Source organism: Petromyzon marinus, unplaced genomic scaffold, assembly GCF_048934315.1.
Source record: "Petromyzon marinus isolate PM22_M1 ecotype Great Lakes invasive population unplaced genomic scaffold, UKy_Petmar_22M1.pri1.0 PM_G_Scaffold_101, whole genome shotgun sequence".
NCBI lineage: Eukaryota > Metazoa > Chordata > Hyperoartia > Petromyzontiformes > Petromyzontidae > Petromyzon > Petromyzon marinus.
The window spans coordinates 334,923-358,081 of record NW_027422653.1 but is presented as its reverse complement, the minus strand read 5'-3'; the positions used below and the strand labels follow the sequence as shown (position 1 = coordinate 358,081).

The following is a 23,159-nucleotide window of genomic DNA, read 5'->3' as shown; positions in this document are numbered from 1 at the left end:
GACTCTGTGTGTGGTGAGTCTATGGGTCTTTGTGTGTGGTGAGTCTATGGGTCTCTGTGTGAGTGAGTCTATGGGTCTCTGTGTGTGGTGAGTCTATGGGTCTCTGTGTGTGGTGAGTCTATGGGTCTCTGTGTGTTGTGAGTCTATGGGTCTCTGTGTGTGGTGAGTCTCTGGGTCTCTGTGTGTGGTGAGTCTATGGGTCTCTGTGTGTGATGAGTCTATGGGTCTCTGTGTGTGGTGAGTCTATGGGTCTCTGTGTGTGGTGAGTCTATGGGTCTCTGTGTGAGTGAGTCTATGGGTCTCTGTGTGTGGTGAGTCTATGGGTCTCTGTGTGTGGTGAGTCTATGGGTCTCTGTGTGTGGTGAGTCTATGGGTCTCTGTGTGTGGTGAGTCTATGGGTCTCTGTGTGTGGTGAGTCTATGGGTCTCTGTGTGTGGTGAGTCTATGGGTCTCTGTGTGTGGTGAGTCTATGGTTCTCTGTGTGGTGAGTCTATGGGTCTCTGTGTGTGGTGAGTCTATGGGTCTCTGTGTGTGGTGAGTCTGTGGGTCTCTGTGTGGTGAGTCTATGGGTCTCTGTGTGTGGTGAGTCTATGGGTCTCTGTGTGTGATGAGTCTATGGGTCTCTGTGTGTGGTGAGTATATGGGTCTCTATGTGTGGTGAGTCTATGGGTCTCTGTGTGTGGTGAGTCTATGGGTCTCTGTGTGATGAGTCTATGGGTCTCTGTGTGTGGTGAGTCTATGGGTCTCTGTGTGTGGTGAGTCTGTGGGTCTCTGTGTGTGGTGAGTCTATGGGTCTCTGTGTGTGGTGAGTCTATGGGTCTCTGTGTGTGGTGAGTCTATGGGTCTCTGTGTGTGGTGAGTCTATGAGTCTCTGTGTGTGGTGAGTCTATGGGTCTCTGTGTGTGGTGAGTCTATGGGTCTCTGTGTGTGGTGAGTCTATGAGTCTCTGTGTGTGGTGAGTCTATGGGTCTCTGTGTGTGGTGAGTCTATGGGTCTCTGTGTGTGGTGAGTCTATGAGTCTCTGTGTGTGGTGAGTCTATGGGTCTCTGTGTGTGGTGAGTCTATGGGTCTCTGTGTGTGGTGAGTCTATGGGTCTCTGTGTGTGATGAGTCTGTGGGTCTCTGTGTGTGGTGAGTCTATGGGTCTCTGTGTGTGGTGAGTCTATGGGTCTCTGTGTGTGGTGAGTCTATGGGTCTCTGTGTGTGGTGAGTCTATGAGTCTCTGTGTGTGGTGAGTCTATGGGTCTCTGTGTGTGATGAGTCTGTGGGTCTCTGTGTGTGGTGAGTCTATGGGTCTCTGTGTGTGGTGAGTCTATGGGTCTCTGTGTGTGGTGAGTCTATGGGTCTCTGTGTGGTGAGTCTATGGGTCTCTGTGTGTGGTGAGTCTATGGGTCTCTGTGTGTGGTGAGTCTATGGGTCTCTGTGTGGTGAGTCTGTGGGTCTCTGTGTGTGGTGAGTCTATGGGTCTCTGTGTGTGGTGAGTCTGTGGGTCTCTGTGTGGTGAGTCTATGGGTCTCTGTGTGTGGTGAGTCTATGAGTCTCTGTGTGTGGTGAGTCTATGGGTCTCTGTGTGTGGTGAGTCTATGAGTCTCTGTGTGTGGTGAGTCTATGGGTCTCTGTGTGTGGTGAGTCTATGGGTCTCTGTGTGTGGTGAGTCTATGGGTCTCTGTGTAGTGAGTCTGTGGGTCTCTGTGTGTGGTGAGTCTATGGGTCTCTGTGTGTGGTGAGTCTATGGGTCTCTGTGTGTGGTGAGTCTATGGGTCTCTGTGTGTGGTGAGTCTGTGGGTCTCTGTGTATGGTGAGTCTATGGGTCTTTGTGTGTGGTGAGTCTATGGGTCTCTGTGTGTTGTGAGTCTATGGGTCTCTGTGTGTGGTGAGTCTATGGGTCTCTGTGTGGTGAGTCTATGGGTCTCTATGTGTGGTGAGTCTATGGGTCTCTGTGTGTGGTGAGTCTATGGGTCTCTGTGTGTGGTGAGTCTGTGGGTCTCTGTGTGTGGTGAGTTTATGGGTCTCTGTGTGTGGTGAGTCTATGGGTCTCTGTATGTGGTGAGTCTATGGGTCTCTGTGTGTGGTGAGTATATGGGTCTCTATGTGTGGTGAGTCTATGGGTCTCTGTGTGTGGTGAGTTTATGGGTCTCTGTGTGATGAGTCTATGGGTCTCTGTGTGTGGTGAGTCTATGGGTCTCTGTGTGTGGTGAGTCTATGGGTCTCTGTGTGTGGTGAGTCTATGGGTCTCGGTGTGTGGTGAGTCTATGGGTCTCTATGTGTGGTGAGTCTTTGGGTCTCTGTGTGTGGGTAACTCCCCACCCCCTCCCTTTCCAGGGCTGCAGCCAGGAGGAGATTCCCAGCAAGCGCAGCCGCAGGAGCGGTCCTCACGAGGGCACCGCCTCAGACTAGCACCTCAGACTAGCGCCTCAGACTAGCGCCTCAGACTAGCGCCTCAGACTGGTGCCTCAGACTAGCACCTCAGACTGGCGCCTCAGACTAGCGCCTCGGACTAGCGCCTCAGACTAGTGCCTCAGACTAGTGCCTCAGACTAGCGCCTCAGACTGGTGCCTCAGACTAGCACCTCAGACTAGCGCCTCAGACTAGCGCCTCAGACTTGCGCCTCAGACTAGCACCTCAGACTAGCGCCTCAGACTAGCGGGGACCCTGGTAGAGGGACCCCGGTAGATGGACCCTGGTACCCTGGTAGAGGGACCCTGGTAGAGGGACCCTAGTAGTGGGACCCTGGTAGAGGGACCCTGGTAGAGGGACCCTGGTAGTGGGACCCCGGTAGAGGGACCCCGGTAGAGGGACCCCGGTAGAGGGACCCTGGTAGGGGGACCCTGGTAGAGGCCTGGTAGTGGGACCCTGGTAGTGGGACCCTGGTAGTGGGACCCTGGTAGTAGGACCCTGGTAGAGGGACTCCGGTAGAGGGACCCTGGTAGTGGGACCCCGGTAGAGGGACCCCGGTAGAGGGACCCTGGTAGAGGGACCATGGTAGAGGGACCCTGGTAGAGGGACCCTGGTAGAGGGACCCTGGTAGTGGGACCCTGGTAGAGGGACCCCGGTAGAGGGACCCCGGTAGAGGGACCCTGGTAGAGGGACCCTGGTAGAGGGTCCCTGGTAGAGGGACCCTGGTAGAGGGACCTTGGTAGTGGGACCCTGGTAGAGGGACCCTGGTAGAGGGACCCTGGTAGAGGGACCCCGGTAGAGGGACCCTGGTAGAGGGACCCTGGTAGAGGGACCCTGGTAGAGGGACCCTGGTAGAGGGACCCTGGTAGTGGGACCCTGGTAGAGGGACCCTGGTAGAGGGACCCCGGTAGAGGGACCCTGGTAGAGGGACCCTGGTAGTGGGACCCTGGTAGGGGGACCCTGGTAGAGGGACCCTGGTAGAGGGACCCTGGTAGAGGGACCCTGGTAGTGGGACCCCAGTAGAAGGACCCCGGTAGAGGGACCCCGGTAGAGGGACCCTGGTAGAGGGATCCTGGTAGAGGCCTGGTAGTGGGACCCTGGTAGTGGGACCCTGGTAGAGGGACCCTGGTAGAGGGACCCTGGTAGAGGGACCCTGGTAGAGGGACCCTGGTAGAGGGACCCTGGTAGAGGGACCCTGGTAGAGGGACCCTGGTAGAGGGACCCTGGTAGTGGGACCCTGGTAGAGGGACCCTGGTAGAGGGACCCTGGTAGAGGGACCTCGGTAGAGGGACCCTGGTAGAGGGACCCTGGTAGAGGGACCCTGGTAGTGGGACCCCAGTAGAGGGACCCTGGTAGAGGGACCCTGGTAGTGGGACCCCAGTAGAGGGACCCCGGTAGAGGGACCCCGGTAGAGGGACCCTGGTAGAGGGATCCTGGTAGTGGGACCCTGGTAGAGGGACCCTGGTAGAGGGACCCTGGTAGAGGGACCCCGGTAGAGGGACCCTGGTAGAGGGACCCTGGTAGTGGGACCCTGGTAGAGGGACCCTGGTAGAGGGACCCTGGTAGAGGGACCCTGGTAGAGGGACCCCGGTAGAGGGACCCTGGTAGTGGGACCCCAGTAGAGGGACCCCGGTAGTGGGACCCCGGTAGAGGGACCCTGGTAGAGGGACCCTGGTAGAGGGACCCTGGTAGGGGGACCCCGGTAGAGGGACCCTGGTAGAGGGACCCTGGTAGAGGGACCCTGGTAGAGGGTCCCCGGTAGAGGGACCCTGGTAGTGGGACCCTGGTAGAGTGACCCTGGTAGAGGGACCCTGGTAGGGGGACCCCAGTAGAGGGACCCTGGTAGTGGGTCCCCCTCGTCCGCGTGCCACTCTCGTCACGTCCCGGTCGTTGGCGGCGATGGCGACGACGTCGCGAGTGAAGGTTTTGTTTTTGGCGTGAGGGAGAGCTGCCCAGGTCCTGGGGGGCTGTCCCCCCTCCTCCTCCCCCCCCAATCCTCCCCCCCCCCCGGTTGCCGTAGCCCCCCACGAAACTCTTTAGTCGGACGTGGCGGCGGTGTGGACGACGACGGTGGCGAAGGTGGCGAAGGTGGCGAAATTGGCGAAGGTGGCGAAGGTGATTCACGCGAACACGTAGGAGGGCGATGATGGGTGGTGGCGGCGTCTCTCTCCAGGGCGATGTCTCGTCTCTCTCTGGGCGTACGATCCGCATGGCTAGCGCATCGATGTTAGGGGTTTGATCGCTGTGTGTGTCTGTGTGTGTGTCTGTGTCTGTGTGTGTGTCTGTGTGTGTCTGTGTGTGTGTCTGTGTGTGTGTGTGTGTCTGTGTGTGTGTCTGTGTGTGTCTGTGTGTGTGTGTCTGTGTGTGTGCGTCTGTGTGTGTGTCTGTGTGTGTGTGTGTCTGTGTGTGTGTCTGTGTGTGTGTCTGCGCGTACACTTATTTGTTAATTGTTTTAAATAAGTATTAAATAGTTGTTGACGATTTTGCTGCGTTTGAAATTGTTCATTTGTTTGGGCTGCCAGAATTGAGGCCCATTTTGCTTAGTCGTAACGTGTGTAAGTTAGACCTTACGTATCGCTTGATTGATGAATGATCGCGAGCGTTATCGGTTCTAGTTAACGTAAGCTCTGCAGTGATTCTCACAGTGCTAAGATATTCGTATTGTCCCTCTCAGTCACGGCGGGGCTGTTTAGTGCTTATCATAGACGTGATAAGTCGGGCAATACAAATGATAGCCAGGATAAGATTCAGACTTTAAATCCTAGTCTGGATAGGTAATATAATGAATTTCGTAGATAGAATGAGTATGGTAATACAAATGATAGCTGAAACATGTGTTAAGGGGCCGTCCATAAATGACGTAACCCAGCTGGGGGGGTGGGGGAGAGGTCAGACATTTGTGACGATGTGTGAGGAGGTGGGGGGGGTGTTTGAGAAATGTGACGTCACGTCAAAATGCGCAACTTTAAATAAACACGTCCTGCTGAATTAAAGAGTAAACAGACTTCTTAATAAACGTTTCCTGATGACAGTGAACACACACCCAGCATGCACGTGCCTTGACACTCACTACAGTCAGGACACAGCAAGAACATTTATTTGATGAAGTGGGAGAGAGATGCTGTGGTAAGAGGTTATACAGTTTTGATTTAAAGCTTTCATGACTGCAGTAATTCATATTCTTAGTTTTTTCGGTAAAGTCACGTTGAAGAGAAACAACAAAATAATAAAATATATATAAAACAATAAAACATTCTCACGACGTTTCGACCATAACTCAAACGGTCATCTTCAGGTGTGTTGGTTTGCATAAACACCTGAAGATGACCGTTTGAGTTATGGTCGAAACGTCGTGAGAATTTTTTATTGTTATATATATTTTATTATTTTGTTGTTTCTCTTCAACGTGACTTTACCGAAAAAACTAAGAATGTAGGTTATACAGTGTCGGTAAGAGAGGGGGGTAGGGGGAGGGGAGCGTCCACGCAATTCTTGCTGTGGTTTTCCCAATGATGATGATGGACGCTTGTGTTACAATCGAAACGTCATTTATTTGATTTGATTACCTACGTGACTTTACCGAAAGAACCAAAGAGCATGTTTCCTCTTTGCGATAAGATATCATTAAACCTGGGTACAATGTATATGTGTGTGTGTGTGCACCCTAGTGGAGATAATGCATACTAGAATTTAAATAAAAACCTAGTGGCATTTGGTACGCTTCGTACCAAGACAGTTATATATCCATACGGTTTTATTTTCTGGGTGAGATCACTTCAATACAAATGTGCCGTTAAACCCGCCAACCAATTGGTATGGTGTCACGTAAATAGAACGTGGACAATTCCTTACTAGTACAGCACAGCGGTATGTTTCAGTGTAAATAGAACGTGGACAATTCCTTACTAGTACAGCACACCGCTGTGTTTGAGGGTAAATAGAACGTGGACAATTCCTTACTAGTACAGCACAGCAGTATGTTTCAGTGTAAATAGAACGTGGACAATTCCTTACTAGTACAGCACACCGCTGTGTTTGAGGGTAAATAGAACGTGGACAATTCCTTACTAGTACAGCACACCGCTGTGTTTGAGGGTAAATAGAACGTGGACAATTCCTTACTAGTACAGCACACCGCTGTGTTTGAGTGTAAATAGAATGTGGACAATTCCTTACTAGTACAGCACACCGCTGTGTTTGAGTGTAAATAGAACGTGGACAATTCCTTACTAGTACAGCACACCGCTGTGTTTGAGGGTAAATAGAACCTGGACAATTCTTTACTAGTACAGCACGCCGCTGTGTTTGAGGGTAAATAGAACGTGGACAATTCCTTACTAGTACAGCACACCGCTGTGTTTGAGGGTAAATAGAACGTGGAGAATTCCTTACTAGTACAGCGCACCGCTGTGTTTGAGGGTAAACAGAACGTGGACAATTCCGTACTAGTACAGCACACCGCTGTGTTTGAGTGTAAATAGAATGTGGACAATTCCTTACTAGTACAGCACACCGCTGTGTTTGAGTGTAAATAGAACGTGGACAATTCCTTACTAGTACAGCACAGTGGTGTGTGTGAGGGTAAATATAACGTGGACAATTCCTTACTAGTACAACACACCGCTGTGTTTGAGTGTAAATAGAACGTGGACATTTCCTTACTAGTACAGCACACCGCTGTGTTTGAGGGTAAATAGAACGTGGACAATTCCTTACTAGTACAGCACACCACTGTGTTTGAGGGTAAATAGAACGTGGACAATTCCTTACTAGTACAGCACACCGCTGTGTTTGAGGGTAAATAGAACGTGGACAATTCCTTACTAGTACAGCACACCGCTGTGTTTGAGGGTAAATAGAACGTGGACAATTCCTTACTAGTACAGCGCACCGCTGTGTTTGAGGGTAAATAGAACGTGGACAATTCCTTACTAGTACAGCACACCGCTGTGTTTGAGGGTAGATAGAACGTGGACAATTCCTTACTAGTACAGCACACCGCTGTGTTCTAGGGTAAATAGAACGTGGACAATTCCTTACTAGTACAGCACAGCAGTGTGTGTGAGGGTAAATAGAACGTGGACAATTCCTTACTAGTACAGTACACCGCTGTGTTTGAGTGTAAATAGAACGTGGACAATTCCTTACTAGTACAGCACACCGCTGTGTTTGAGGGTAAATAGAACGTGGACAATTCCTTACTAGTACAGCACACCGCTGTGTTTGAGGGTAGATAGAACGTGGAGAATTCCTTACTAATACAGCACACCGCTGTGTTTGAGGGTAAATAGAACGTGGACAATTCCTTTCTAGTACAGCGCACCGCTGTGTTTGAGGGTAAACAGAACGTGGACAATTCCGTACTAGTACAGCACACCGCTGTGTTTGAGTGTAAATAGAATGTGGACAATTCCTTACTAGTACAGCACACCGCTGTGTTTGAGTGTAAATAGAACGTGGACAATTCCTTACTAGTACAGCACAGTGGTGTGTGTGAGGGTAAATATAACGTGGACAATTCCTTACTAGTACAACACACCGCTGTGTTTGAGTGTAAATAGAACGTGGACATTTCCTTACTAGTACAGCACACCGCTGTGTTTGAGGGTAAATAGAACGTGGACAATTCCTTACTAGTACAGCACACCACTGTGTTTGAGGGTAAATAGAACGTGGACAATTCCTTACTAGTACAGCACACCGCTGTGTTTGAGGGTAAATAGAACGTGGACAATTCCTTACTAGTACAGCACACCGCTGTGTTTGAGGGTAAATAGAACGTGGACAATTCCTTACTAGTACAGCGCACCGCTGTGTTTGAGGGTAAATAGAACGTGGACAATTCCTTACTAGTACAGCACACCGCTGTGTTTGAGGGTAGATAGAACGTGGACAATTCCTTACTAGTACAGCACACCGCTGTGTTCTAGGGTAAATAGAACGTGGACAATTCCTTACTAGTACAGCACAGCAGTGTGTGTGAGGGTAAATAGAACGTGGACAATTCCTTACTAGTACAGTACACCGCTGTGTTTGAGTGTAAATAGAACGTGGACAATTCCTTACTAGTACAGCACACCGCTGTGTTTGAGGGTAAATAGAACGTGGACAATTCCTTACTAGTACAGCACACCGCTGTGTTTGAGGGTAGATAGAACGTGGAGAATTCCTTACTAATACAGCACACCGCTGTGTTTGAGGGTAAATAGAACGTGGACAATTCCTTTCTAGTACAGTACACCGCTGTGTTTGAGTGTAAATAGAACGTGGACAATTCCTTACTAGTACGGCACACCGTTGTGTTTGAGTGTAAATAGAACGTGGACAATTCCTTACTAGTACAGCACACCACTGTGTTTGAGGGTAAATAGAACGTGGACAATTCCTTACTAGTACAGCACACCGCTGTTTTTGAGTGTAAATAGAACGTGGACAATTCCTTACTAGTACAGCACAGCGGTGTGTGTGAGGGTAAATAGAACGTGGACAATTCCTTACTAGTACAGCACACCGTTGTGTTTGAGGGTAAATAGAACGTGGACAATTCCTTACTAGTACAGCACAGCGCTGTGTTTGAGGGTAAATTGAACGTGGACAATTCCTTACTAGTACAGTACACCGCTGTGTTTGAGTCTAAATAGAACGTGGACAATTCCTTACTAGTACAGCACACCGCTGTGTTTGAGGGTAAATAGAACGTGGACAATTCCTTATTAGTACAGTACACCGCTGTGTTTGAGTGTAAATAGAACGTGGACAATTCCTTACTAGTACAGCACAGCGGTGTGTGTGAGGGTAAATAGAACGTGGACAATTCCTTACTAGTACAGCACACCGCTGTGTTTGAGTGTAAATAGAACGTGGACAATTCCTTACTAGTACAGCACACCGCTGTGTTTGAGGGTAAATCCACAACATTTACTATTTGAGGACGACGTTTCACCAGTGATTACAGCCGGCATCATCAGGCGACAGCCAGATTTGGCTCCCCAACACACAGCCGGTGTCGTGCTGCACTCGTAACGAATTGGCACGTCTTGTTCACGTGACAAACCTCCCTGTTTGGCTGTCGGGTGGTGGCGGGTTTCACGACACACATTTAAGTGATCTAACTCCCCCCCCAAAAAACCCCCTCATGGATAAAATTGGTCGCAAAAGCTTCCTACTGCTACCACGTGTTCAAGTGTTTATACATTTCGTTTATTTTGACGGTAACTTTTTTTTTTACGTCTGTTGCAGTCGTGAAAAACCGAACATTAAAACGTTAATAACGGACATGAATACCGAGTCTGTGGTTTTCTCTCCCGTGATGGAACGTTCATATATCGCGACAATCGTCGTACCTAATAGCGAGAACTGGTATCGTACCGTGCACAACGACACCACGACAACACTCGTCACAACCCAGCTGGTACAGCAGGTTATGGTTGCAGCTTGTTGTGCTAAGTGCCTCCTGTAAAGCTGCCCTCTTGCATTCCTTGAAGCAATGACAGCTGAAAAGAAATCACTGGAAGTCTTAGAGCAGGGGTGGGGAACATTTTTTCTGCCAAGGGACATTCGGATATTTATAACATCATCATTCGCAGGGCCATACAAAATCATCAACTTAAAAATTTGCCCGTTAATATTTGGTCAAACATTTAATTAACTCGCCCCCTAATGCGATGGGCTGGAACTGCTTCTCTTTGGTGAGGCGTGTGATGATGTTAGCTGGTATTGATGATGTTAGCTGGTATTGATGTTAGCTGGTATTGATGATGTTAGCTGGTATTGATGATGTTAGCTGGTATTGACGATGTTAGCTGGTATTGACGATGTTAGCTGGTATTGACGATGTTAGCTGGTATTGACGATGTTAGCTGGTATTGACGATGTTAGCTGGTATTGATGATGTTAGCTGGTATTGATGATGTTAGCTGGTGTTGACGATGTTAGCTGGTATTGACGATGTTAGCTGGTATTGACGATGTTAGCTGGTATTGACGATGTTAGCTGGTATTGATGATGTTAGCTGGTATTGATGATGTTAGCTGGTATTGATGATGTTAGCTGGTATTGATGATGTTAGCTGGTGTTGACGATGTTAGCTGGTGTTGACGATGTTAGCTGGTATTGACGATGTTAGCTGGTGTTGACGATGTTAGCTGGTATTGACGATGTTAGCTGGTGTTGATGATGTTAGCTGGTGTTGACGATGTTAGCTGGTATTGACGATGTTAGCTGGTATTGATGATGTTAGCTGGTATTAACGACTTAAATTTACAGCACAATTGTGGAGTTCTGACAATGCGCCCCCACGTGCACCACCGTCTAAAGTTACAGATGTATTAATTTCCGGCCTGTCTGCTTGCAGGCCAAGGACAGCAAATGTAGCGGAAGCCAACCAACGGGTTTTGGGGCGTGACTGCCTCGCCCAATGGGGGTCATTTAATGGCACGTCAATCAAAACCAAGAGCCGCAAGCCGCCGTGCACTTTGTCTCTCGGGACGGATGATCCCGGTGCACGCAAAAAAACACGGAAATAAACAAAACGAGAGGATCGACGGGGAGACCTGGGAGGGGTCGCGAGGGACACACGAGAGAGAGGGAGGCAAGACGAGCCGGAGGGGTCGAGTCGATGAAGACAGAGGACGAGAGAAGCCGGACCGGCCAAGCTCGCCAGGCTGAGAGTAGCCCTGTGTGGCCCTGCGTAGCTGCCTAGGGTAGGGCCGCTAGGGGGTTAAGCGCGGTCCGTACGTCGGCACGCTTGACCCCCCGGGGGCTGCTGAGACACGGCGAGACACGGCAGCCGGGAGGGGTGAAACGGGGAGAGTAGGGAAGGAGAGCAGTGAATAGGATCGGGAAGGAGAGTAGTGAATAGGATCGTGAAGGAGAGTAGTGAATAGGATCGGGAAGGAGAGTAGCAATAGGATCGGGAAGGAGAGTAGTGAATAGGATCGTGACGGAGGGTAGTAATAGGATCGGGAAGGAGTGTAGTAATAGGATCGCGAAGGAGAGTAGTAATAGAATCGGGAAGGAGAGTAGTGAATAGGATCATGAAGGAGTGTAGTAATAGGATCGGGAAGGAGTTTAGTAATAGGATCGTGAAGGAGGGTAGTAATAGGATCGTGAAGGAGTGTAGTAATAGGATAAGGACGAGGCGAGTGAGGGAGCGAACGAGCGACGGGCCTAGCAGGCGAGTGTTGTGTAACGAACTGTGATAAAGTGGCCCGGACAGAAGACAAGAAATCGTCTTTATTTTCCACGCTGCAGGTAAGCACGAAGAGGCATACAGCAGCACGCATCAACTGGTTCAAGGCCAGCGTGCTTTGTCAACAATCTCGGCAAAAGCACCGGCGCTTGTGTCGCCGCAGAGTATCTCCTATGGGGATGGAAAAATAAAAAAATTAATGCGGTCAAGCAATTGGCTTATTGCCCCCCCCCCCCAATCACTTTCGACTCAAGAGTTCACTCAGCATCTGGCTGTGATCGTGCTGCTGCACGCTGAGCGGCTGTCCAAGAGAAGCAAACAGCGGCTTCTTGACACCACCACCACCGCTACCCCCAGCACCACCACTCTCGGTGTCAGCGTCGGCTGATTGACGTCGTTTGGATGCTCACCGAGGAGCAGCGGCAGCGGCAGCTTGCCGCTCCGCATGCTCCAGGTCAAGCTCCATCCGCTGCAGCTTGCTGCCACTCCGGATGCTCCAGCTGCTGCTGCCGCTGCTGCTCCCGAAGATCCAGCTGCTCCAGCCGCTGCTGCTCCCGGAGCTCCAGCTACCTGCGGCCGCTGATGCTGCCGGTGCCTCAGCACCAGGTGCAGCTCCAGGTGTGGGTCCAGCTGCTGCTCCTCAAACTCAAGCCGCTGCTGCTGCTGCTGCTGCTCCAGCTGATGCTGCTGCTACAGCAGCTCCAGCTGCTGCTGCAGCTCCAGCTCCAGCTGCTGCGCCAGCTGCTGCTGGTGCCGCAGCTCCAGCGGCTGCTGCTGCTGCTGCCGAAGTTCCAGCGGCTGCTGCTGCAGCTGCTGCTGCAGCTCCAGCTCCTGCTGCTGCTGCTGCTCCAGCGCCTGCTGGTGCCGCAGCTCCAGATGCTGCTGCTGCTCCTGCTGCTGTTGCCGGAGCTCCGCCTGCTCCAGCCACTCGTGGTGCTGAAGCCTCGTCACCAGGTGCAGCTCCAGGCTCGCGTCCAGCTGCTGGAAAAGCAGCTCCTCCTGCTGACGCCTCAGCTGCTGCTGCTGCAGCTCCAGCCGCTGCTGCTGGAATTCCAGCTGCTGCTGCTGCAGCTCCAGCTGCTGCTGCAGCTGCGGGAGATAACGCAGGAGCTCTAGGCAATACACTCCCCTATTCATCATCATCATGCAGTAACAAGCAGCATCATCATCAGCAGCAGCATCCATCATCACCCATCATCATGCAGTAACAAGCATCATCATCAGCAGCAGCATCCATCATCATCATGCAGTAACAAGCAGCATCATCATCATCAGCAGCATCCATCATCACCCATCATCATTCAGTAACAAGCATCATCATCATCATCCATCATCACCCATCATCATTCAGTAACAAGCATCATCATCATCATCAGCAGCATCATCACCCATCATCACGCAGCAACAAGCAGCATCATCATCAGCAGCAGCAGCAGCACCATCATCACCCATCATCATGCAGTAACAAGCAGCATCATCATCATCAGCAGCAGCATCCATCATCACCCATCATCATGCAGTAACAAGCAGCATCATCATCAGCAGCAGCAGCATCATCATCACCCATCATCATGCAGTAACAAGCAGCATCATCATCAGCAGCAGCATCATCACCCATCATCATGCAGTAACAAGCATCATCATCATCAGCAGCAGCAGCATCGCTGTTTGCCTTTTCCGAAAATGTAACGAAGAATGATTCTGCCCGTTTGGGTGTCATCAGGACGTAGCGCGGGGGCGTGGAGAGGGAGCACACCGCTCACGGCCCGCTGCATCACCCCTCGCCACAGACACAGAGAGATAACACAGAGACAACAACAACAACAACCGCCGTTCGCCACTAAGTGGCGGTGACATCACCACGACGCTTGTGCCAGGCCATGTGCACCCTGAGGCCACGTGAAGTGTCGAACGCCCGCTGGCAGGGGGTCACGGGGCAGACCCAGCAGGTGCCACGGGTTGACTGACTGAGATGACTGGCTGATGCACCACCTGTGCCCCCTACTGTGCCAACCTGCTGTGCTTTAGCCACCTGGCGCTCCGCTCGTTGTTGTGAGCGTCGTTCCTCCGCCCTCCGTTGTTGTTGGAGGGCGACTACCTCCAACTGCCCAGTAGCGTCCTTCACGAGCCTCCTCCACAGAGGCCGATCTTGACACCGCTGGTACCGGTCATCGGCAAGTCCACTCAGCTCCACGTCTTTCTGTACCACATCACTCCATCTCTTCTCCAGCCCGTGCCGCGCCCGTTTAGCCCCCTCAATCCGTCCGAACAAAAGCTGTTTAGACATGCGGTGGCTGGGCATGCGGGCTACATGACCCAGCTAACGCAGCCTTACCTGCCTGGAGGAACTCACCGATGGGACTTTGTCCAGATCTTTCGAGGATTTGTGAGCTGCTCACACAATCCAGCCTGGTTAAACCCAGGATTGATCGTAGGCAGGCCAGCCTAAATGTTTTTAACCGGCGAAGATATTCCATTAGGGGGGTCCATGTTTCGCAAGCGTAGAGATGCGGAGCGACAGACCATGTAGCTTCCACACAGCGTTATGCAACCGATGAAAAGATAATGCCGCTCGACTGATTCGGAGTGAGACCTCTGCTGTTAAACTGGAGCCGGCCATGAGCACACTGCCCAGGTATGGGAAACTCTCCACTCTCTCCACAACTGTCCCATCACCGATTGTGAGTTTCGGGGGTGGAGTGCCCGATGGTACAAAATACCCAGGCAGGTGCTTAGTTTTGGTGGGGCTGATGGTAAGGCCCCACCTCTTAGTGGCACACTCCAGTTTCAGCAGCAGCACCTCCAACGCCTCCTCTGAGTGAACCCCAATTACCAGGTCGTCGGCATACATAACGTGGTTGACCAATAGGGAGCCATCCCTTGACTGCACCCGGGCATCGATCAGCCTCCGATTGTATCTGTACCAGATGGAAATTCCTCTGGTACAGCTACTGAAGGTTTCACGAACTACGTGGTCAAAATAGATGTTAAATCATGTGGGAGCCAGAGGACATCCCTGTCGCACCCCAAGGTGTACAGGGAATGGCTCTGACTCCCAGCCACGTAGTTTTACCCGGGTCCGCTCACCATCATGAAGGTCCTTAATGATCGTGAGCAGAGGGTCAGGTACTCCAAAAGCACGAAGAACAACCCAGAGCCCAGGATTACTGATGGTATCATAGGCCTTGACCAGGTCAATAAAGCAGAGATGTAGGTCTTGTTGGAATTGCCTACACCACTGCTAACACAGAGACACACAGAGACACACAACATAGACACACAGACAGACACAGAGAGAGAGAGAGACAACACAGAGACACAGAGAGAGAACACAGAGACAGACACAAAGAGAGAGAGAGAGAGAGACACAGCAACAACACAGAGAGAAACACAGAGAGAGAGAAACACAGCAACAACACAGAGACACAGAGAGAGTTCATAGTTCATAGTTCATTTATTTGGTATAGCCCTGTGAGACATTCGGCTCTTGAATCGGGTGCAACCGCAACAAACAAAAAACATGAACAGGAAAACATCTTAAAGTGATTTTGTGACTGTGCAAACAGAAAATACAGGAAAAAAATATCAAAATATTCCTGAAATAGCACCGTACACCAACGCTGTGTGCAAAAATCCCAGTGGGATGCAGGTCAAACAACAACAACAACCACAAGACAACTAAGATTAAGGCTATCAGTCTAACTCCGTACTACAATAAACAAAAACATGGCCAAAACAAAAAAAACTTTTTGAAATCACCAAAATAAAAGCCATAAATGCAATGTAACAGTGATCATAGGGACTGTGACCGAATTTTTAACAATAAACTCCATAAATAAATTATAACACCAAAATCTAGGGCCATAATTTAGGTCACTGAATAGCAGTGGCAGCTAGGGTTGTACAACTCCTCTAGAGCAGTTTTGAGTGAGAGACAGCAACAACACAGAGACACAGAGAGAGGCACACCACAGAGACACAGATAGAGAGAGACACAGCAATAACACAGAGACACAGATAGAGAGAGACACACAGCAACAACACAGAGACACAGAGAGAGACACAGATAGAGAGAGAGACACACAGCAACAACACAGAGAGAGAGACACAGATAGAGACACACAGCAACAACACAGAGACACAGAGAGAGAGACAGATATAGAGACACAGCAACAACACAGAGACACAGAGAGAGGCACACCACAGAGACACAGATAGAGAGAGACACAGCAACAACACAGAGACACAGATAGAGAGAGACACAGCAACAACACAGAGACACAGAGAGAGAGAGACAACACAGAGACGCACTTGGCTGCTGAAGTCAAAACTGCGGGAATGAAGGACGCGCGGTACGGGAGGTGGATGGGGGAGAGAGTCGGGGTAGGGGGAGAGAGAGAGAGATGGGGAGAGATGTTGGAGCGCTGAATGAGAGAGGGGGGGTTATCTACTCACTTGCAGCGGAGATTTTACATTCTCCATCGCTACACCGGCAGATAAAAAAAATGTTTGTCAGCTGAGAAGCGGAGGAGCAGATTCCACCACCACCACCGTCACCACCACCGCTGCTGTGCGTGTGGGGGTGGGGGTGTCACGTGTCAGTATTTAAATGTCTTAGCCCAGCCACGTGCTGTGTTCAAAGTGCCTAGCTGGTGTGTCACGTGTCAGTATTTAAATGTCTTAGCCCAGCCACGTGCTGTGTTCAAAGTGTCTAGCTGGTGTCACGTGTCAGTATTTAAATGTCTGAGCCCAGCCACGTGCTGTGTTCAAAGTGCCTAGCTGGTGTGTCACGTGTCAGTATTTAAATGTCTTAGCCCAGCCACGTGCTGTGTTCAAAGTGCCTAGCGGGTGTGTCACGTGTCAGTATTTAAATGTCTTAGCCCAGCCACGTGCCTCCACTTAACACCTTAATTAACTGAGTGGTTAATTGCTTTAGCGGGTGGCGCGTGAGCATTTAAATGGTTTAGCCCAGCCACGTGCCTCCACTTAGCACCTTAATTAACTGAGTGGTTAATTGCTTTAGCCAGGTGTGGTGGTGTGTATATAAAATCTCCTCTTGAAATCACGCAATACCCTCCACCCCATTATTTTGGCCAAGTGTAAGAAATACAATTTTAAGACTTAAAACTTTCATGACTGCAGGAATTCATTTTCTTGGTGTTGGGATCGAAACGTCGTAGTTTATTTTATTTCCTTTGAAACCTTTATCCGTGACTTTACCGAATGACCCAAAGTCGCGTGACGTCATTTATGGACGTCCCCTTAATTATTATTTTTGTATAGAGGATTTTACCACGGTCAAGTCGTGCGTGAATGAAATGATCATTATTGCTGGGTTCCCAATCACTCCGTGTTCACACCTCGTCACACCTCGTCATGCTGTGTGTGTGTTCACACCTCGTTCACACCTCGTCACGCTGTGTGTGTGTTCACACCTCGTCACACACTGTGTGATCACACCTCGTTACAATGTGTGTGATCACACCTCGTTACAATGTGTGTGTGTTCACACCTCGTTACAATGTGTGTTCACACCTCGTCACGCTGTGTGTGTTCACACCTCGTCACACACTGTGTGATCACACCTCGTCATCCTGTGTGTTCACACCTCGTCACACTGTGTGTATGTTACACCTCGTCACACTGTGTGTGTTCACACCTCGTCACACTGTGTGTGTCTTCACACCTCGTCACGCTGTGTGTGTGTTCACACCTCGTCACACACTGTGATCACACCTCGTTACAATGTGTTACACCTCGTCACACTGTGTGTGTGTTCACACCTCGTCACGCTGTGTGTGTTCACACCTCGTCACACTGTGTGTGTGTTCACACCTCGTCACACACTGTGTGTGTTCACACCTCGTTACAATGTGTGTTCACACCTCGTCACGCTGTGTGTGTGTTACACCTCGTCACACTGTGTGTGTTCACACCTCGTTACAATGTGTGTTCACACCTCGTCACACTGTGTGTGTTCACACCTCGTCACACTGTGTGTGTGTGTTACACCTCGTCACGCTGTGTGTTCACACCTCGTCACACACTGTGTGTGTTCACACCTCGTCACACACTGTGTGTGTTCACACCTCGTCACACACTGTGTGTGTGTGTGTGTTCACACCTCGTCACACTGTGTGTTCACACCTCGTCACACTGTGAGTATTCACACCTCGTCACGCTGTGTGTGTTCACACCTCGTCACGCTGTGTGTGTGACGAGGTATTCTGGCTGTGGTGGGTGGGTGAGGCAGGGCGGGGCCAGGCACACACAAACACAAAGACAAAGATTCCCCACTGTGTAGCCTGTAACAGACTGTAGGGGCAAGTGCTGTTAGCGAGTAGCAGCAGCTATGAAGGCTGCCGGCACTGTGGCACACGAGGGGGTGGGTGGTCAGCACCACGCCCGGCCGCCTTTGTCTCCCTCCTGGCGATGATTACTACACACCGCACCAGGTACTCATTTGAGGTGAGGTGGGTGGTGGTTGTAGTGGTTGCAGTGGTGGCAGTGGTGGTGGTGGCCGTGGTGGTGGTGGTGGCGGTCGTGGCGGTGGTGGCAGTGGTGGTGGTGGCGGTCGTGGCAGTGGTGGCAGTGGTGGTGCGCGTTCACACACTAGGGGGCAGTGGGGGTGGTGTCTGACTTAGTCCACTAGGGGGCAGTGGGGGGTGGTGTCTGACTTAGTTAGTCCACTAGGGGACAGTGGGGGTGGTGTCTGACTTAGTCCACTAGGGGACAGTGGGGGTGGTGTCTGACTTAGTTAGTCCACTAGGGGGCAGTGGGGGGTGGTGTCTGACTTAGTCCACTAGGGGACAGTGGGGGTGGTGTCTGACTTAGTCCACTAGGGGACAGTGGGGGTGGTGTCTGACTTAGTCCACTAGGGGACAGTGGGGGTGGTGTCTGACTTAGTCCACTAGGGGGCAGTGGGGGTGGTGTCTGACTTAGTTAGTCCACTAGGGGGCAGTGGGGGTGGTGTCTGACTTAGTCCACTAGGGGCAGTGGGGGGTGGTGTCTGACTTAGTCCACTAGGGGGCGGTGGGGCGCCACCCCACCAGGCAGCTGGACATGAGAATGATTTTTCAAATAAAAAAGACTTTTCTATAGGTAACATTTTGAGTAGTTCGTATAAGAAACCGCCGCTGCAACGCCGCGCGGTCTGATTTGTGCCTCGTGGGAGGTCTCGAGACCTTTCGCCGTGGGGTTTATATCTTGCAGAACTAACGGACAACCTGAAGTGGCATCACCCTGTTTGGGCCGAAACGTCGTGAGAATTTTATTTGATCAATTTATTATTTTATTCTCATTCTACGTGGTAATGACTTTACCGAAAGAACCAAAGAAGATGAATCCTTGCAGTCACGAAAGCTTTAAATCGGAATTTAATGTTTGTGTTTTTTAATCACGAGTATGTTTGTTCTGTTCTGTATGTACATGGACACAGTTCAACATTCAAAGCATCACAAGGGACAATATCCTCTAAATGCGATGGGTTTTATTCCGCTGTTTAGCCGCTACAAGCAGGCACGGAGGAACAAACGCGGCCGCTCGTGAGCCCCGTACTTAGACCGCTTCGAGTCGCACCTTGGCACAGCGATGAGCAATGTCACCCGATTCCACCAAACGCGGCGTCCAACGTTTTGACCCACGTGCTGTCGTCAGGTGCCGCCAGCCCACGTGACCGTCTGTTGTGACGAGAATGTCGCCCCGATTGTCGGTGTCACTCGCTGAGCCCCGTGCCCCTGCTGGACGTCTTTGCGGGGGGGAAAAATTAATGAGTGGGTGAGTGAGTGGGTGGTTGGGTGGGTGAGTGGATGGGTGAGTGAGCGGGTGAGTGGGTGGGTGAGTGGGTGGGTGAGTGAGTGGGTGAGTGGATGGGTGAGTGAGCGGGTGAGTGGTTGGGTAAGTGAGTGGGTGAGTGAGTGGTTGGGTGAGTGGGTGAGTGGATGGGTGAGTGAGTGGGTGAGTGGATGGGTGAGTGAGCGGGTGAGTGAGTGACCGGGTGAGTTAGTGAGTGGGTGAGTGAGCGGGTGAGTGAGTGGGTGAGTGAGCGGGTGAGTGAGTGAGTTAGTGAGTGGAACGCGAGCCCGCCCGCCCACCCGCACGCCCGCATGCACGACCCTCCCCTGTATGTCCAGTGTGTCCGGCCTTCCACCCCGGCTGGCCGGCGCACAGTTGAATTTGGCTGCTCCTCGCTCGTCGACTCGATGGGCGACGAGGTCATGGAGAGGGAGGAGGAGGAGGAGAGAGAGAGAAGGGCGGGCGGGCGGGCGGGCGGCGATGAGAAAGGAAGATAGCGCGTGAGTCCGTGACGCGGGTCGCTCCACGCGCATCGAACGCACGCGGAGACACGGAGAGACATGGAGAGACGCGGAGAGACACGGAGAGAAGCGGAAACACGCGGAGACACGCGGAGACACGGAGAGACATGGAGAGACACGCAGAGACACGCGGAGACACGGAGAGACACGGAGAGACACGGAAAGACGCGGAGAGACAAGGAGAGACGCGGAGAGACACACGGAGACACGGAGAGACACGGAGAGAGACGGAGAGACGCGGAGAGACACGGAGAGACACGGAGAGACACGGAGAGACACGCGGAGAGACACGGAGAGACAAGGAGAGACACGGAGAGACGCGGAGAGACACGGAGAGACACGGAGAGACACAGAGAGACAAGGAGAGACGTGAAGAGACGTGGAGAGACACGGAGAGACACGGAGAGATGCAGAGAGACACGGAGAGACAAGGAGAGACACGGAGAGAAACGGAGAGACACGCGGAGACAAGGAGAGACACGGAGAGACAAGGAGAGACGCGGAGAGACATGGAGAGACACACGGTGACAAGAGACATGGAGAGGCACGGAGAGACGCGGAGAGACACGGAGAGACGTGGAGAGACACGGACACGGAGAGACACGGAGAGACACGCGGTGACAAGAGACACGGAGAGACGCGGAGAGACGCGGAGAGACACAGAGAGACGAGAGACACGCGGTGACAAGAGACACGGAGAGACACGGAGAGACATGGAGAGACACGCAGAGACACGGAGAGACACGCGGAGACAAGGAGAGACACGGAGAGACAAGGAGAGACAAGGAGAGACACGGAAAGACAAGAGACACGGAGAGACGCAGAGAGACACGGAGAGACAAGGAGAGACGCGGAGAGACACAGAGAGACACGGAGAGACACGCGGAGACAAGGAGAGACACGGAGAGACAAGGAGAGACAAGGAGAGACGCGGAGAGACACGGAGAGACACGCGGTGACAAGAGACACGGAGAGACACGGAGAGACGCGGAGAGACACGGAGAGACACGGAGAGACACGCGGTGACAAGAGACACGGAGAGACGCGGAGAGACGCGGAGAGACACGGAGAGACACGGAGAGACACGCGGTGACAAGAGACACGGAGAGACACGGAGACACGGAGAGACACGGAGAGACACGGAGAGACACGCGGAGACACGGAGAGACACGGAGAGACACGCGGAGACACGGAGAGACACGGAGAGACACGGAGAGACACGCAGTGACAAGAGACACGGAGAGACACGGAGAGACGCGGAGAGACACGGAGAGACGTGGAGAGACGCGAGAGACACGGAGAGACACGGAGAGACACGCGGTGACAAGAGACACGGAGAGACGCAGAGAGACACGGAGAGACACGGAGAGACACGCGGAGACACGGAGAGACACGGAGATACACGGAGAGACACGCAGAGACATGGAGAGACACGCGGTGACAAGAGACACGGAGAGACGCGGAGAGACACGCGGAGACACGGAGACACGGAGAGACACGGAGAGACACGAAGAGACAAGGAGAGACATGGAGAGACGTGGAGAGACACGGAGAGAAACGGAGAGACACGGAGAGACGCGGAGAGACACGGAGAGAAACGGAGAGATACGGAGAGACGCGGAGAGACACGGAGAGACACGGAGAGACACGGAGAGACGCGGAGAGACACGGAGAGACACGCGGAGACAAGAGACACGGACACGCGGAGAGACACGGAGAGACACGGAGACACACGGAGACACAGAGAGACGTGGAGAGACACGGAGAGACTCTCTCCCCCTCCTCTGTTCCGACCATGGACGAACTCATCCGTCTGAACGGGGCCCGTAGCTATCCGTGGTGCTAAAGTTGAGGGTAAGAATCCACCCATTTTTTGCCATATAGCATTGTGATATATAACGACTTATTGTTGGTAGCTGAGCTGATTGGAGAATATAGAGTTTATTGATAACATTAAGGTAATTTATATTTTAGTTTTTATTGGGTCACTATATAGTACTGTGAATAGCTCAGATGTGTAGGCCTTGACTTCAACATAGTCATTTCTGTGACCAGTCACTAGCTAATCACTCAGTTATTTCAATGCTAAATTCGCCTAGTTATTTCAATGCTAAATTCTCCTGTTTGATTTGTACTAAGTGCCTCGGTGAATGTGTATGGTCTGACTTTAACGTAGCTATTTCTGTAAGCAGTTACAAGCTAATCACTCAGCTATTTCAATGCTAAATTCTATGCTAATTCCATTGTCAAGGGGTGCCTCTGCGGATGTGTATGCTTTAACTTAGCTATTTCAATGCTAAATTCTATGCTAATTCCATTGTCAAGGGGTGCCTCTGCGGATGTGTATGCTTTAACTTTTAACATAACTATTTCTGTGACCAGTCACAAGCTAATCATTCAGCCATTTCAATGCTAAATTATATGCTAATTCCTTTGTCAAGGCGCTTTGTTCCTCTCACACAGCTTAAAGGCCGTGATCTGAACGTGGCTCTTTCACTCCAGCGCTGTCCTACCAGTCTCGTCCCTTCACCTGATGAAGGCCGCTTGTGTTGTGGCCGAAACGTCGTGAGAATATTATTGTGTTATTTTATTTTATCAATTTATTATTTTATTCTCATTCCTCGTGACTTTACCGAAAGAACCAAAGAAGACACAGGGTTTTATTAGTGATTCCTGGTCCTTTCTATGAAGTAACGGTAGATAGAAAATAAAAATAACGCGGCAAAAATTAGATAGTAAAAATGTTTAAATAATCACTGGGGAAATAACAAAAGCCAAAAAAGCCCACGACGTTTCGATGGCAACACGAGCGGCCTTCATCAGGCGGAGAGAAGAGTTGTTGTTAGTGTGAGAGCTGTACAGAGCAGCACACGAGGCGTGGCGGGGGGGGGGGCGACGTTGGGGATTGACCCACTCACCGGCACAGCGACGGCCTCACCACTGGCACAGCGAGAGAGAACAGCTTACCACTGGTACAGCGAGAGAACAGCTCACCACTGGCACACGGAGAGAACAGCTCACCACTGTTACAGAGAGAACAGCTCACCACTGGCACAGAGAAAACAGCTCACCACTGGCACAGAGAACAGCTCACCACTGACACAGTGAGAGAGAACAGCTCACCACTGACACAGTGAGAGAGAACAGCTCACCACTGTCACACACAGAGAGAACAGCTCACCACTGGCACACAGAGAGAGAACAGCTCACCACTGGTACAGAGAGAACAGCTCACCACTGGCACACACTAACAGCTCA

At 51.4% G+C, this 23,159-nt stretch overlaps 1 protein-coding gene across 1 annotated transcript in view; it reads left to right on the top strand.

The window, feature by feature from the left end:
• The window catches only part of LOC142908809 (uncharacterized), a 34,234-nt gene extending 31,074 nt beyond the window's left edge, over nt 1-3,160 (top strand). Inside the window, exon 8 of the mRNA XM_076059425.1 lies at nt 2,322-3,160. Within this exon, the coding sequence (XP_075915540.1) occupies nt 2,322-2,396 (75 nt within the window). The 3' untranslated portion in view covers nt 2,397-3,160. The remainder of the gene's footprint in view (nt 1-2,321) is intronic.
• The last annotated feature ends 19,999 nt before the right edge of the window (nt 3,161-23,159 follow it).